Here is a 15,730-nt window from a genome sequence, read left to right as displayed (position 1 = left end):
TTATGTGCATTCTTTTTTAATATGATGCAAGACCATACAGAAGACACACAAATCTACAGTAGTATACTTTATATTCTAACCTCAGAGATTGAGTTGCAGAAATGTAATAAAGTATATAGTGTATAGCCATCAAATGTTCAAACTACTCACATACGTGTGCCACCAAGCATCTGAGCAGCTCACCAGCCACATCATAGAGGTTGCTGACGACACAACAGTGGTGAGGGGTTGTAACTCACGATGATAAGACAAGTGTACAGAGAGGTGACAGACACTGAGTTACAGTGCAGAATCTCTTAACATCAGCAATCATTCAATGCTTAGAAAGAAAGAGATTATGGATACTAATGGACATTCATTTCTATTCTGTGTTGCTCCTACATTGTCAATTAATGGCACAATGACTACGTTACTCATACTCACTGTCGACGCATACTGTATATAGTCAAATTTTCTGTAATTTATGGAAGTGTTTATATTTATTGCCTCTGCCTAATGGACAATATGTTAATGTGTTAAATGCCCTGCACAACATAATTTCCTGCTACACAGGGAAGCAATGACAATAAATCAAACTATGACTTTCACTAAAATAAATAAATAATTTGTTTCAATTATGATACTTTTACAGTGATTTCTTCCATAGCTGATTGTGTTTGTTTGTTTTGTCTTATAATATATTTATTTATATATTTATATCCATCAATGTTAAAATACAAACTGACACAAAATGTTAACAATATACCTTCAGTATAATTTAGTGATAAAATTGCTTGCTAACCTTTTCTGTGTAAAGTCCTATCCAATATTACAAATTAGATGAGGTTGTCATGATGACAAAACACTGGTAAATCCAGTAATATGGTATATCCTATAATGCTGGTAAATCCCCGATTTTATCACACTAAAATCACATTAACACATATAATGTTTACCTCTTGTAGCTATACTTTTGAAACAGTGAGTATTTTAATGAGTATTTTAAAGCCTTACTGTAACCATGATTTTTGCTTCTTTTTTTTAATAAACGAGGGATGAGTCAATAATTTTTTGTGGTAACCAGCATCATGCCACAAATGCTGTCAATTGCCTTTAACTTGTATTGAACCTGAAAAATTCCTTTAAGGCTTACTATAATAGTCTGATACAACACAATAACCTACAGTAATATTGCCATTTCTTTTATCATAAAGTCTTACTATTATGTCTGCCTGTTTGGCCATCCTTAATATGAAGCCATAACTGTCAGCTGTATCTGTCACCTTTGGTTCAATTGTCTTTGCACAATTAAACATGACATCATCATATTTCATCTCTAGTGAACTGTACATGGACCTGAGACCTCTCGTTTTATTCTAAACCTCAGCCACATTAAGCCCATTCTCTGTCAGAAGCCGAGCTTTGTCAAGCTGCTGCTCTCCTAAGTGCTGCAGGGCAAAGTACAAGAACAATTCAGCAAGGTGTTCTATTCCCAGGCCAGCTTCAGCACACAGCAGTGCCTGTTCCTCGTGCAGGTCCAGGGCTTGGGAAATGTCCTGTAAGCCAGACTCCTCACGGGAACACAACAGAAGGCTGCGACCTCGACAGCAAAGGTCCTCTGCCCACACCCTATGCTCCTCTCTGCTGTCTGTGCCATGGCCATGACTTTATTCAGATCAGATACTGCCCTCTCATGCAGGCCCAGGTGGGCTAGGCAGGCTGCACGCTGCCTAAGGTACTGAAGCTTCACCTCATTGACTGCTCGCACTGTGAGAGTCAGCAAGGCTAAGGCATGCTCCCACTGGTCACTTTTAGAGACACTTCTGGCCTCCTGAGATGCTGCCTGGAAGCACATATATTAAAATCAGAATCACTTTATTAGCCACTACAGAGATAAAGTCGAATCTGCATTGAGTAATAGCACAAGAACTATACAAAAAAGAGAAAACTCTTTATACCACATCAAAGCAAATTTGGTTGAATATACTGTATTTACCACTAGACCAGCCTGGAACTGCATGGAAATTTACACTGGTCTAAGCTGGTCTTTCAGCAGGGAGTACCTTATCTTAATTTCTTGAATATTTTATTGGAATAGCGATTACCTGTGCCAGGCATTTTCTTTGAGAGGCCTACGGAAGACTTATTAGAAATTCTAAAGTTGCTGGTTCTTTCTCAGCCACCACACTTAGATAGTTGGCTTCCACTGTGTAGTTCTGCTGCCAGGCCTTCACCATGCCCCATCTGGCCCAAAGGTTTGCACCTGCAGCATTCACCTCCCCTATCAAACATCAGTTCAAAAATCTACTTTGTAAAACATATCTTACATTACGACTTAAAGGGTTAGTTCACCCTAAAATTAAAATTCTCTCATCATTTACTCACCCTCATGATATCCTCGGTGTGTATGACTTTCTTTCTTCAGCAGAACACATTTGAATAAAAACAGAAACATATCTTAGCTCAGTACGTCCTTAAAATGAAAGTGGGTGGTGATCCGACCTTTGAAGCTCCAGAAATCACAGACAGTCAGAATAAACGTCATCCATATGACTCCAGCGGTTAAATTAAGTCTTCTAAAGCAACACAATCGCTTTTGGTGTGAAAAAAGATCTATATTTAAGTACTTTTTAACTCTAAATCATCATTTCTGGTCTGCAGCGGTATGGGCGTGATGTAATTGCGTTGGCACGTGAGACACGTGAGAACTGAGGCACACATGGAAGAGCAGTGCTGTTTACAACTGAGTAGGAGGAATGCTGTACAGAAGCTTCATTGGTTTTGGTTTAGATCTGTATTTGTATCTGTTTCTTTACTCACAATGGTGCGTTTGTGTGCTTATCCTGGATGTCTCAACCGAGAGAAAAACGTGAGATTATGTCTGTAACATGCCAAAGCAAATACGGCACAGGAGAGATCGCATGAACTCCGCCCTCTCCTGAAGTTTACCGGAACTGATGGTTTATATTTAAAAAGTACTTAAATATTGATCTTCTTCGCACCAAAAGCAACCGTATCGCTTTAGAAGACATTAATTTAACCGCTGGAGTCGTTTGGATGATGTTTAAGCTGACTGTCTGTGATTTTTGAAACCTCAAAACTCTGATCACAATCCACTTTCATTTTAAGGACCTACTGCGCTGAGATATGTTTCTATTTTTCTTCAAATGTGTTCTGCTGAAGAAAGAAAGTCATACACACCTGGGAAGAAAGTCATACAGGTTTGGTGAGTTGCACAATGACAATAGGTGAACTATCACTTTAATTAAATTCGTATAACATATAATCTCAGTTTTGTGTAACATAATTTTGTGTTCAATGAAAAACCACAGGAAAGACGAGCCACAGGAATGACTCTCAAACGTTCTATACTGCTCACCTTTGGCAAGTAGTGTATCCATGTACAGGAGGTGCCAACTGGGATCCCTGCAATCAATGTTCACTAGTGCTCCACCAATCAAAAACGTCTCTCGAAGGTGCTCCTCTCGACAGGGTACTGGATTGGCCAACAGAATTTCTAAAAGGCTGCAGTGACAGTGCTGACCTAACCATTCACTGATGAGCTTTCTTGCTTTGTCTTTAAGAGACAACATGCTCTCATCAGCACCACACTGAAGGGCAGCAAGTTAGTATTATGTGTATTCCTGGAGAATAATCAATTTAACAGTGTCAGTTTACCAGCATGCAAGAACAAAATTACTTTCTGTTCTGAGTTTCTGTTATAACAGCCTGATCAGTTATATCTTGAAACATCATGTGACGTGAAGTGAAACTGTTTTAACATAGCTGAGTATCGAAGGAAAGTCAATGTCTTTGCTACCACACCTTCTGTTGGTTCAGCATAAGATAAGTGAATCCTCTTCCACACAAAGCCTGCACATGGTCTGGGTGCCCCTTTAGGATCCCAGTAAAGTCAAAGATGGCTGTCTTCCATTGGCCCAATAAAGCATAACATCTCGCTCTCTCCAGCAGGGAATCTATTGCACCACCACCTACGAATTAATCATTGAAAGGGAAAATTCACACAAAAATTTACATTCTATCATTATTAACTCACCCTCATGTTGTTTCAAACAAATGAAAAACTTGCATTCTTCCATGGAACACAAAAGGGAATGTTAGGCACTATTCACTTTCTTTATCTGGAACAGGATGCAATGAAAGTGAATGGTGACTGAGGCAAACATTTTGCCTGGCTAACATCTCCTGTTGTGTTTCACAGACGAAAGAAAGTCACAGGGGTTTGAAACAACAACATTGTGAGTAAATGATAACAGAATGACCTAGCTATGTTATTTTTTTTCTCTCTATCTTTAAGAATAATTTCTGATAACTGATTATGAGACTTACATGCAATACAAAAAGTACAAATATCAAGATATTATTATATAATGGAAATCAATTACCCAGTGAAGCAAATTAAATTTGCAGAGCTGAAGAGGAAATATTCCCCCATACAAAACAAGAAATTATGTCAGTTAGACATAATCAGTGGTGTGAATTCATGTTAGCATACAACTGCACTATTTCCTAAGCTGTCATCCCCTATTAAGTAATTGAATAATGGAACAAATTTAGTAAGAATTGACAATAGTGACTGTAAGACTCATTTTACAGTGATGTGACCAGTGCTGGGTGTAATCTAATTACAAAGCAATTATTTACTGTAATCTAATTACTTTTTAGAACAAAGTGTATTGTATTGTATTACATTTAAATTTTCTTGTAATCCGATTACAGTTACTGACTTTGAAATAAGTTAATTACTTTTCAGTTCTTCACTTGGGTTACACATTTATCTAAAATAATACTATATATGTAGAATACATTTGAAACATGACATGTTTATACATCTTTTTGTGTTTTGTGGCAGCTAAAGGGCATGAGTCACCTAACAATCAATGAACAAGGAGAAAATATAGACTAAAATAATTTTGAATTCATTGAGCGGAAAAACCAAAGCTTTTCTGTGAAAAGTATTTTAGGAAGTAGATTTTTCGATAAAGTAATCAGTAATGTCAGTAATCTGATAAAAAAAAAATGTATAGTAATTAGTCATTTGTAGTGAATTACTTTTTTTGAGAAATACCCAACACTGGATGTGTCAATAACATGTCTGTGTTACCTGAAGCATGGACAAATAGGCCACAGCTTCCCTTATGGCACATTCGGCTTGTTGGCCACACAGAATACGTTTTGATGCGGTGTGACAATGTTTTTCTAGAAGTGTTCTGTCTTGTAAAAATCAGCTTCTTGAGGAGCTGTAATACATCAGACAGATTCATATTTAACTATCATAGAAACACTTTAATAGTTTCAATACAATTTAGCTGAGGGCGAAATACAACTTTTTCCCTGATAGGCATCACAGAGGAAGCCACAATGTAGTTGCAATATTGCAAGGCATGCAAGAATAGGTGGTCGGGGGGAGAGTCACGTGGCGCCATGCAAGGTTCGGACTTTGAACCTTGACTTTGCTAGTTTTAATATTTTTTGTGTCATAAACTGGTGAGAATCGATTAACCCTGTTCAATCCTTGGGCTCTGGAGACATTAAAAGACACTTACGTGCTCAAGCTGAAGCCCCTGAACAGCAGGCCGCAATCCCGGGACTCATTTTGGCCAGTGAGACTAAAAGAGATTCAGCGTCAACTGTCGAACATGTCGGCAATGCTGATGAAGGTCGTTGCTGACTTGGAGGATCTTGCTGTAATATGTTGATCGATCACTGCCATGGAGACAAAATTCACTGAGTTGGTTAAAGATTTGCTGATGCTGAGAAACGGATCAATTATCTGGTGTCATCGGAGAGGGAATTAGCTGCTAAACCTCTAGCGACCAAGATGGACTTGGAGCGCATTTGGGAAAAGTTGGAAGACCTTGAGAATCGTAACCGGCGAAACAACGTCCGAATTGTTGGAATTCCTGAGGACGAAAAAGGCAGAGATATGGTGAAATTCTCAGAGGAACTCTTCCCGAGTCTGCTCGACATAACAGGACATAAGCTGGAAATCGAGCGAGCTCATAGAGTTCCGGAGACAGGCCTCAATCAATTCTGGACAAATTTCTGAGATCAACCGATAAAGATCTTGTGTTACGCAAGGTGAGGAGTAAAGGAAGTCTTTCTTGGAAGAACCACAGCATTTTCTTGTTCCCAGACTTCGCGAATTTGACAAGAGAGATGTGATCGATTTGAGGAATACAAGAAACTCTTACATCAATGGAAGGTCGCTTTTGTTCCCGGCCAAACTGAGAATAGATACTAAGGATGGCCGCAAAATATTTACATGCCCACAGCAATTGATGTACTTTATAAAGTCAATGGAATGAGTAAGTCATTGTGTGATGCTCTCAATGCAGCCGAGTGGGCCTGACTCACTGAACATTCACTTGACTGTCCGAGGAAACTGAGCACCTTTTGTGTTTCTTTTTGTGTTGTTTCCGCCTAGCGCTGGAGTTTGTTTTGTGGAATAACACTCCTTCGGGACAGTTTGTGGATGAATCTGCACATTCTTTGTGCTTATGCCTCCTAGTGGGTGGAGTTTGTTTGTGGAATATTTCTTGCAAACATTGGAGTGATTAGGGCATTTGTTCCACTCATGTAACAGCAGAGTGGGCCTGACTCCTTGAACATTCACTTGAATGTCCGAGGAAACTGGGCGCCTTTTTTGTTTCTTTTTGTGCTAGAGTTTATTTTGTGGAATAACACTCCTTCGGGACAGTTATGTGGATGAATCTACACGTTCTTTGTGCTTATTCCGCCTATTGACTGGAGTATGTTTTATAGATTATTTTCTGTTGTGTAATTCTGTCTCACAAAATTTGTATAGAAACACCAGATTTTAGCAATCCGACGGCAAAGCTGTCGCAGGGACTCTTGTAGGTGTACATGGACTGTTTGAGTTTGAGTGATGGATGCCGGTTGGTGCCGTCGTGCGTGGGGTTAATGCGCACGTTTTTCTTTTTTCTGTTTTTTTTTTTTTTTCTGGGGGAGGTTCGGGGTTGATTATTGCACCAATGTTGGAATGTGGTCTTTATAATTTAATTTTTGACACAATCTATTTTTTCTTATATGTCAAAATGTTAATATGAGTGGATTGTCTCTCTCCACGTGGAATGTGAATGGGTTGGGGCACCTCATAAAAAGAAGGAAGGTTATTTCTTTTCTTAAACGTAAGAAATATGATATAGTGTTTCTTCAAGAAACGCATCTTTCCCCACAGGAAGCTGAAAAATTTGGGAAGATATGGGGTGGACATGTTTTCTTTAGTGCTGGCTCAAGTAAGAGCAGGGGAGTCATTACATTGATAAGTAAGCATCTACAATTCAAATGTCTCAAACAGATTAAAGATAAATTAGGCAGAGTCATTATTGTTTTAGCAGAAATTCAGGGGCAAAGGTTGATTTTGGCTAATATTTACACACCTAACGCTGATGATCAGGGCTTTTTTTATAAATCTTGAAGGGATGTTGCAAGCCGCTGGCACCCCTCATGATATAATATTGGGAGGAGACTTTAATCTTTTGACCATAGTGCAGCAAAAGTGTGTAAGCCCCCTACAGCAACACTGACGCTTCACAGGATGTGTAAAAATCTTGGTCTTACAGATATTTGGAGACTTTTAAACCCATCTGGTAGGGACTATACATTTTTCCATCAGTTCATAAGATTTCTCTAGAATTTATTTTTTATATATATATATATATATATATATAAGTCCCTTATTTCATCTATTGGGGATTGCTCAATTGGAAACATCTTAGTCTCAGATCACACCCTGGTGAGTTTAGAGGTGTTGCCACAGTCAGAGAAAAATAAATCATATAGATGACACTTTAATGTATCCATTTTGCAAAATCCTAAATTCCAACAAATGTTAAAGGCTAAAATCAATGTGTATATGGAGATCAACTGGTCCTCAATATCCTCTGTTGGCGTGGCTTGGGAGGCACTTAAGACAGTTCTTAGGGGTCGGATCATACAGTATGCCTCATTCATCAAAAAATCCAAAGCACGAGAACTCGTGGAGTTGGAAGAGAATATTAAAAGTGCAGAGGCAGAGCTGAAGCACCGAATGTCATCTGATGGCCTCAAAGAATTGACCCAATTGAAATACAGATATAATACTATTTTGTTGCGAAAGGTGTAGTTTTGGCTATTCAGGGCAAGACAGTCATACTTCGAGTTGGGGGACAAAGCAGGGAAGCTTTTGGCTAGATATATAAAGCAGAGAGAGTCTTTTTCTACCATTCCCTCAGTGAAATATGCTGGTGGTGAAATATATAGCTCAGCCATTGATATTAATAATGCTTTTAAAGAATTCTATCTTGATCTTAATAGTTCCACATCTTCGTCTACTGATGAAGATATTAGAACTTTGTGGAACCATTAGAACTCCCTAAACTGACGACTGAGCAAAACAATTCTTTTGATTCTTAGATAAACTTGGAGGAGCTTGGCGAGGTAATTAAGGCCTTCCCTACAGGCAAGGCTCCGGGGCCAGATGGCTTTGCCACTGAATTTTTTAGATTTTATGCTACGGAATTGGCTCCACTTTTGCTAGAAGTTTATACGGAATCATTAAAGAATGGAAAGGTTCCACCAACCAAGACACAAGCCCGGATCAGTCAAAGGACAAAAAGGACAAAGATCCAAGCAAGTGTAAGAGTTACCGTCCAATTTCCCTGATCCAGATAGACGTTAAAATATTGTCAAAAATTCTGGCTAACCGATTAAGTTATTACATCTCATACACATATAGATCAGGTGGGGTTTATTCGGGGCTGCAGCTCTTCTGATAACATTAGGCATTTTATCAATATCATGAGGTTAGTGGTGAATGATCAGACTCTGGTCGCTGCCATCTAACTTGACATCGAAAAGGCATTTGATATGGTAGAATGGGATTATCTTTTTACAATTTTAGAAATATACGGGTTCGGGAATACTTTTATTGGATGGATTAAGTTACTTTATAGACACCCGGTAGCGGCGTTACAAACAAATGGATTAATTTCAGTTTATTTTACTCAGGATAGGGGCACCCGGCAGGGTTGCCCTCTTTCCCCATTATTGTTCTGTCTTGCTCTGGAACCATTAGCAGCCGCGATAAGAAAGGAAGATGATTTTCCAGGTGTGGTGGCGGGAGGTATGGCGCATAAGCTTTTGCTTTACGCAGATGATATTTTATTTTTCGTCTCCAACCCCGTTATATCTATGCCTTGCCTCCACAGAATTATTAATTCCTTTACTAAGTTCTCAGGATACAGAGTCAATTCGTCTAAATCCGAAGCTTTGGCTCTGACAGTGTACTGCCCAGTAACAGCTTTTCAGCCGGGCGCCTTCCAGTGGCCCAAACAGGGCATTAAGTATTTGGGCATTTTATTCCCAGCAAATTTGTCTGATTTAGTTAGAGTTAATTTTGACCCCTTAATAAAAAGGTTTTCAAGCGATGTGGGCAGGTGGGCTTTATTACATTTATCAGTGATTGGGAAGGTTAATGATATTAAAATGAATTGTATTCCAAAATTTAACTACCTGCTACAATATCTCCCTGCAGATGTCCCCCTCTCTTATTTCAAGCAATTTGATAGCATAGCGAAGTCCTTCATTTGGAATAGTAAGTGTCCCAGATTACATTTCAATAAGTTACATAGGCCGATTGACAAAGGTGGGCTAGGCCTACCCAAGAATTTGTTTTATTATTATGCATTCAGTCTCAGACATTTGGCTCATTGGTCGCTTCCACCTGAGAGAGCCCCTCCCTGGTTTTGTATTGAACAGGAAGTTCTTGCCCCTATTTCGCCATTGCAAAGCCTATCAAACTAATCGGAGAAGTTAAGTTATATCCCGTTACCTCACATTTGCACTCGGTATGGACAAAAGTGTCCAGAGTGTTTAATTCGGACATTTATTTAAATGTTGTAATAATGTATTAAAAAGTCCCCTTTCTACTGGTCAGAGTGGATTGTGAGGGGGGTTACTAAACTCGGTGACCTATATGAGAGTGGAGTGTTAAGATCTTTTGAAAATTTGGGAGAGGTGCAGGTATAAATTATAAATGTGTGTGATTATTATAAATATATTTGTTTGTGTGTTTTTTTGTGTATATACTCATATGTTTGTTGGGGGTCAGGGCGGGGTTGGGGATTGGGAGGGTGAGGGGTGGTTGTGGGGTTTAAATGTTGATTCTATGTATATATATTTTGCTTTTCTTTATTTAATGTAGGAATCAATAAAAAAATTGAATTACAAAAAAGAACAGGTGGACGAGGAGCTGTATGCTCAATGTTGAACAGAAGACGGTAAGCCTCCTCAACACGACCCAGCTGGTACAGGGTATCTGCTATGAGAATCTGGGATCCATCAGCACCGGGTTGCAACTCCATTAGGAGAAGAGCAAGAGCATGCACACCAACAGCAGTCCTGAAACAGGAAGCCAAATAAGAGATAAAGCCAAAAAGCAAGAGATAGCAATACAATGAACTTTTGGTCAGAATCAGAAAGCTGAAAATGTATCTTTGCTTGTTGGTAGAGTGGTTCTGTTCCTGCTCTTGTTGTGCTTTCTGTGGGTTTGAATCAGCTTTCTGCTCTCCAGTCCCCTCAAGCATGGCTCTCCCCTGTTACAGCAACACAGTGCACAGCAACCCACGTTAGTTTCATGGCACCAGGCACCTAACAGTTAGAGCAGTGTCCTGCAGCTGTAATTGGCTCACTGTAACATAATCCAGAGCAGTCAGGTAGTGTGAGTCAGCCATCAAATGTAAGATTCCCCTACCGAAAAGTGCATGCACACGACTGGGTGGGTGAGGAGCGTTATGCTCAATCACTGCCTGGAAATCCTCCAGAGCACCTTTATGGTCTTTGATTAAAAGACAGGAAAACCCTCTGAGCACTTGCAAGGTGTTCTGATAGCTTTGCTGGCCTGGAGCTGCAGAGGCTAGCTGGCAGCTTATGGAAAGAACTTCTCTATGTTCCCCATGCAGAAGAAGGCAGTCTGCCAGACGCACACGCAACTCCCTACCTCCTCCGTCTGATTCTAAGTGACAGAGAGCTCGCAGTTGAGCAATAACGGCATCCAACAACTCCAATCCTTTGGATGAGCGTAGGTCAGGCCACGCAAGAACCGCCACCCTGAAATCTGAGTCACCCTTCTCCACCTGTTGACGCTGCTGGATGCGAGCTGCCAAGCCTATGCCATTGTCAGAGAAGAGGCTTTGTAATTGCTGTCTCGCTGTCGCTGGGTGAACTGAAAAACCATCACCGAGGTCTTTGCAGACTTTGCTTGCTCGTCCTCCAGCTGAAAATTGTGCAATTGCTCTACCCACCAGTAGACATACTCTATTCTTAGGTGACACTGCCAGCTCGGCATGACCGTTAGATGTGTTTGTCTTGACCTGTGAGCCACCCATCTGAAGAGCCAGGGACAAAGCTTCAGCACTTTCCGCAAACTTTCTTGATTAGAACAAAACTTCAGCTTGAAGTTCTCTGACTTGGATGTCATCTGGTGAAATGGCGAGTAAAAACTCAATTGCTTCATGGCAATCAAGATCTCCACTTCATTGGTTTCACAATCTGGCCTTTATTATAGAGAATAGAATTTATCTAAGACATTTGCTCATAAACGGCTTTAACTAATAGTGACACGTGTTGAGTTTCACTTTCTTTGACAAGTCTAATAGTTTCAGATTTATTTCCACAAAAGGCCTTCAGATAGAGCTGTGGACCTTTAGGGTTGTGAGGATCAGAGAGCAAGCAGGCCTGTGCTCTTGTTAGCTCCAGAACTAACCATGTGCAACCCTGTTCAATGATGAACCTAAAGGGTCACAGGAATGACTATCAAATTGTCTATACTGCTCACCTTTGGCAAGTAGTGTATCCATGTACAGGAGGTGCCAACTGGGATCCCTGCAATCAGTGTTCACTAGTGCTCCACCAATCAAAAACGCCTCTCAAAGGTGCTCCTCTAAACAGGGTACTGTACTGGCCAACAGTATTTCTAAAAGGCTGCAGCGACAGTGCTGACCTAACCATTCATTGATGAGCTTTCTTGCTTTGTCTTTAAGAGACAACATGCTCTCATCAGCACCACACTGAAGGGCAGTAAGAATGTGTTGTGTGTATTCCTGGAGAATTATCAATTTAACAGTGTCAGTTTACCAGCATGCAAGAAAAAAATTACTTTCTGTTCTGAGTTTCTGTTATAACAGCCTGATCAGTTATATCTTATAATGAAACATCATGTGACATGAAGTGAAACTGTTTTAACATAGCCGAGTATAAAGGGAAGTCTACGTCTTTGCTACCACACCTTCTGTTGATTCAGCATAAGATAAGTGAATCCTCTTCCACACAAAGCCTGCACATGGTCTGGGTGCACCTTTAGGATCCCAGTAAAGTCAAAGATGGCTGTCTTCCATTGGCCCAGTAAAGCATAACATCTCACTCTCTCTAGCAGGGAATCTACTGCACCACCACCTACGAATTAATCATTGAAAGGGAAAATTCACACAAAAATTTACATTCTATCATTATTAACTCACCTTCACGTTGTTTCAAACAAATGAAAAACTTGCATTCTTCTGTGGAACACAAAAGGGAACATTAAGCACCATTCACTTACTTTATCTGGAACAGGATGCAATGAAAGTGAATGGTGACTGAGGCAAACATTTTGCCTGGCTAACATCTCCTGCTGTGTTTCACAGACAAAAGAAAGTCACAGGGGTTTGGAACAACAACATTGTGAGTAAATGATAACAGAATAACCTAGGGTTCTATGTTATTTTTTTCTCTCTATCTTTGAGAATAATTTCTGATAACTGATTATGAGAATTACATGCAGTACAAAAAGTACAAATATCAAGATAGTATTATATAATAGAAATCAATTACCCAGTCAAGCAAATTAAATTTGCAGAGCTGAAGAGGAAATATTTCCCCATATAAAACAAGAAATTATGTCAGTTAGACACAATCAGTGGTGTGAATTCCTGTTAGCATATAACTGCAATACTTCCTAAGCTGTCAACCCCTATTAAGTAATAGAATAATGGAACAAATTTAGTAAGAATTAACAACAGTGACTGTAAGACTCATTTTACAGTGATGTGACCAGTGCTGAGTATAATCTAATTACAAAGCAATTGTTTACTGTAATCTAATTACTTTTTACAACAAAAAGCAATGTATTGCATTACATTTAAATTTTTTAATAATCCAATTACAGTTACTGACTTTGAAATAAGTTAATTACTTTTCAGTACTTCACTTGGGTTACACATTTATCAAAATAATACTATATATGTAGAATACATTTTAAACATGACAAGTTTATATATACATCTTTTTGTGTTTTGTGGCAGCTAAATGGCATGAGTCACCTAACAATCAATGAACAAGGAGAAAATATAGACTACAATAATTTTGAATTCATTGAGCAGATAAACCAAAGCTTTTCTGTGAAAAGTATTTTAGGATGTAGATTTTTCAATACAGTAATCAGTAATGTCAGTAATCTGATAAGCAATTTATAGTAATTAGTCATTTGAGCAATACCCCACACTGGATGTGTCAATAACATGTCTGTGTTACCTGAAGCATGGACAAATAGGCCACAGCTTCCCTTATGGCACTTTTGGCTTGTTGGCCACATAGAATACGTTTCAGTGTGACAATGTTTTTCTAGAAGTGTTCTGTCTTGTAAAGAATTAATAAGCTTCTTGAGGAGCTCAAATACATCAGACAGATTCATATTTAACTATAATCAAAACACTTTAATAGTTTCAATACAATTTAGCTGAGGGAAGCTGCAAGCAAAATACAACTTTTTTACCTGATAGGCATCACAGAGGAAGCCACAATGTAGTTGCAATATTGCAAGGTGTGCAAAAATATGTGGTCATGGAGCTGTATGCTCAATGTTGAGCTGAAGACGGTAAGCCTCCTCAACATGACCCAGCTGGTACAGGGTATCTGCTGTGAGAATCTGGGATCCATCAGCACCGGGTTGCAACTCCATTAGGAGAAGAGTTAGAGCATGCACACCAACAGCAGTCCTGAAACAGGAAGCAAATAAGAGATAAAGCCAAAAAGCAAGAGATAACAAGACAATGAACAAGCATGGCTCTCCCCTGTTCCAGCAACACAGTACACAGCAACCCACGTTAGTTCCATGGTACCAGGCACCTAACAGATAGAGCAGTGTCCTGCAGCTGTAATTGTCTCACTGTAACATAATCCAGAGCAGTCAGGTAGTGTGAGTCAGCCATCAAATGTAAGATTTCCCTACCGCAAAGTGCACGCACACAACTGGGCGGATGAGGAGTGTTATGATCAATAACTGCTTGGAAATCTTTTTTTGATGAAAAGACGGGGAAACCCTCTGAGTACTTGCACTGTTTTCTGATAGCTATGCTGTGCTGGAGCTGAGAGGCTAGCTGGCAGCTTATGGAAAGAACTTCTCTATGTTCCCCATGCAGAAGAAGGCAGTCTGCCAGACGCACATGCAACTCCCTAGATCCTGCGTCTGATTCTAAGTGAGAGAGAGCTCGCAGTTGAGCAATAACGGCATCCAACAACTCCAGTCCTTTGGGTGACCGCAGGACAGGCCTCGCAAGAACCGCCTCCCTGAACTCTGAGACACCCTTCTCCACCTGTTGACACAGCTGGATGCGAGCTGCCAAGCCTATGCCATTGTCAGAGAAGAGGCTTTGGAATTGCTGTCTCCCTGTCGCTGGTTGAACTGAAAAACTATCACCAAGGTCTTTGTAGACTTCGCTTGCTCATCCTCCAGCTGAAAAATGTGCAATTGTTCTACCCACCAGTAGACATACTCTTTTCTTAGGTGACATTGCCAGCTCGGCATGGCTGTTAGGTATGTTTGTCTTGACCTGTGAGTCACCCATCTGAAGAGCCAGGGACAAAGCTTCAGCACTTTCCGCAAACTTTCTTGATTAGAACAAAACTGCAGCTTGAAGTTCTCTGACTTGGATGTCATCTGGTTAAATGACGAGTAAAAACTCAACTGCTTCATGGCAATCAAGATCTCCAATCTTTTGGGTGCAATTCATTGGTTTCACAATCTGGCCTTTAGTATAGAGAATGAAATATTTCATAAGCCAGTTTCGCGATCGTGGGAGAGAAAGCAGCTTCTAGTTTATCACTCAGAGACGCGGTGAACGGCTTGTAAACCGTCCCGCGGTCTTTGGTTCTTTAATGGATAAACTCAGTGTGCCGGTCTCACCCACGATGGCGGAAATACACAACAGTCCAATGTGGTTGGACTACAACACAGCAGATCTCATTCGTGATAACAGTACATTACAGTAATACCTTGAGTATTATTAGCAGCAATGAGTGGACTCGGTGGTCCGTAAACTGTACAAACAATAACGTTGATACACAAGAATAACACACTATAATATTCTATCTCTACCCAGACGTAAACCTCTTCCTTTAATAGCATGAGGACGCAGGTAGAATGTGTGTTCATCCGTCGTTTAACTCCAACTCGGTTCCTCGAGGCTCGGGTGATGACGGGAGGCCGTTTCCTCGGCGGGCTGGCGGAGAAATCAGCGACGTCGACTTGATTGGAGAGGGAAGAGAAATCTTTTTCTCTTCACTTCTGCAAGCAAATGGATGAAGATGCGGATTGCTCGGCAGTCTCCTTCGGATCTGTTAGAGTGTTCGGTGGAACACAGAGTAATCTCAGCTTGTCCAGCGAGATGGAGATTGTATGGCCACAGTTTCA

The 15,730-nt window shown here is 40.1% G+C and overlaps 1 protein-coding gene across 1 annotated transcript; it reads right to left on the bottom strand.

Annotated features, from left to right (window-relative positions):
* Window positions 1-643: 643 nt before the first annotated feature.
* ttc34 (tetratricopeptide repeat domain 34) lies at window positions 644-11,390 on the bottom strand. The gene is made up of 6 exons (XM_051660737.1): window positions 10,654-11,390; window positions 10,242-10,404; window positions 5,105-5,240; window positions 3,805-3,971; window positions 2,085-2,111; window positions 644-1,822 (listed from the first exon to the last, which is right to left on the bottom strand). The coding sequence occupies exons 1-6, from the start codon at window positions 11,388-11,390 to the stop codon at window positions 1,466-1,468; spliced, it is 1,587 nt and encodes a 528-aa protein (XP_051516697.1). The 3' UTR covers window positions 644-1,465.
* Window positions 11,391-15,730: the final 4,340 nt, after the last annotated feature.

This window comes from Myxocyprinus asiaticus, chromosome 28 (genome assembly GCF_019703515.2).
Source record: "Myxocyprinus asiaticus isolate MX2 ecotype Aquarium Trade chromosome 28, UBuf_Myxa_2, whole genome shotgun sequence".
In the NCBI taxonomy this organism is placed as follows: Eukaryota; Metazoa; Chordata; class Actinopteri; order Cypriniformes; family Catostomidae; genus Myxocyprinus; species Myxocyprinus asiaticus.
The sequence above is the reverse complement of the archived record's forward strand: the minus strand, read 5'-3'. Positions and strand labels throughout refer to the sequence as shown.

Bases quoted from the DNA above. Each gene is read 5' to 3' on its own strand.
- ttc34 (XM_051660737.1), bottom strand. From the start codon at position 11,390: ATGGGTGGCTCACAGGTCAAGACAAACACATCTAACGGTCATGCCGAG. The intron at 5,241-10,241 runs GTTCTTTTTTGT...GATGTATTACAG, and splicing joins ATACAGCTCCTCGTCCACCT to CTCCTCAAGAAGCTGATTTT. The intron at 3,972-5,104 runs GTAACACAGACA...ATTAATTCGTAG, and splicing joins CCTATTTGTCCATGCTTCAG to GTGGTGGTGCAATAGATTCC.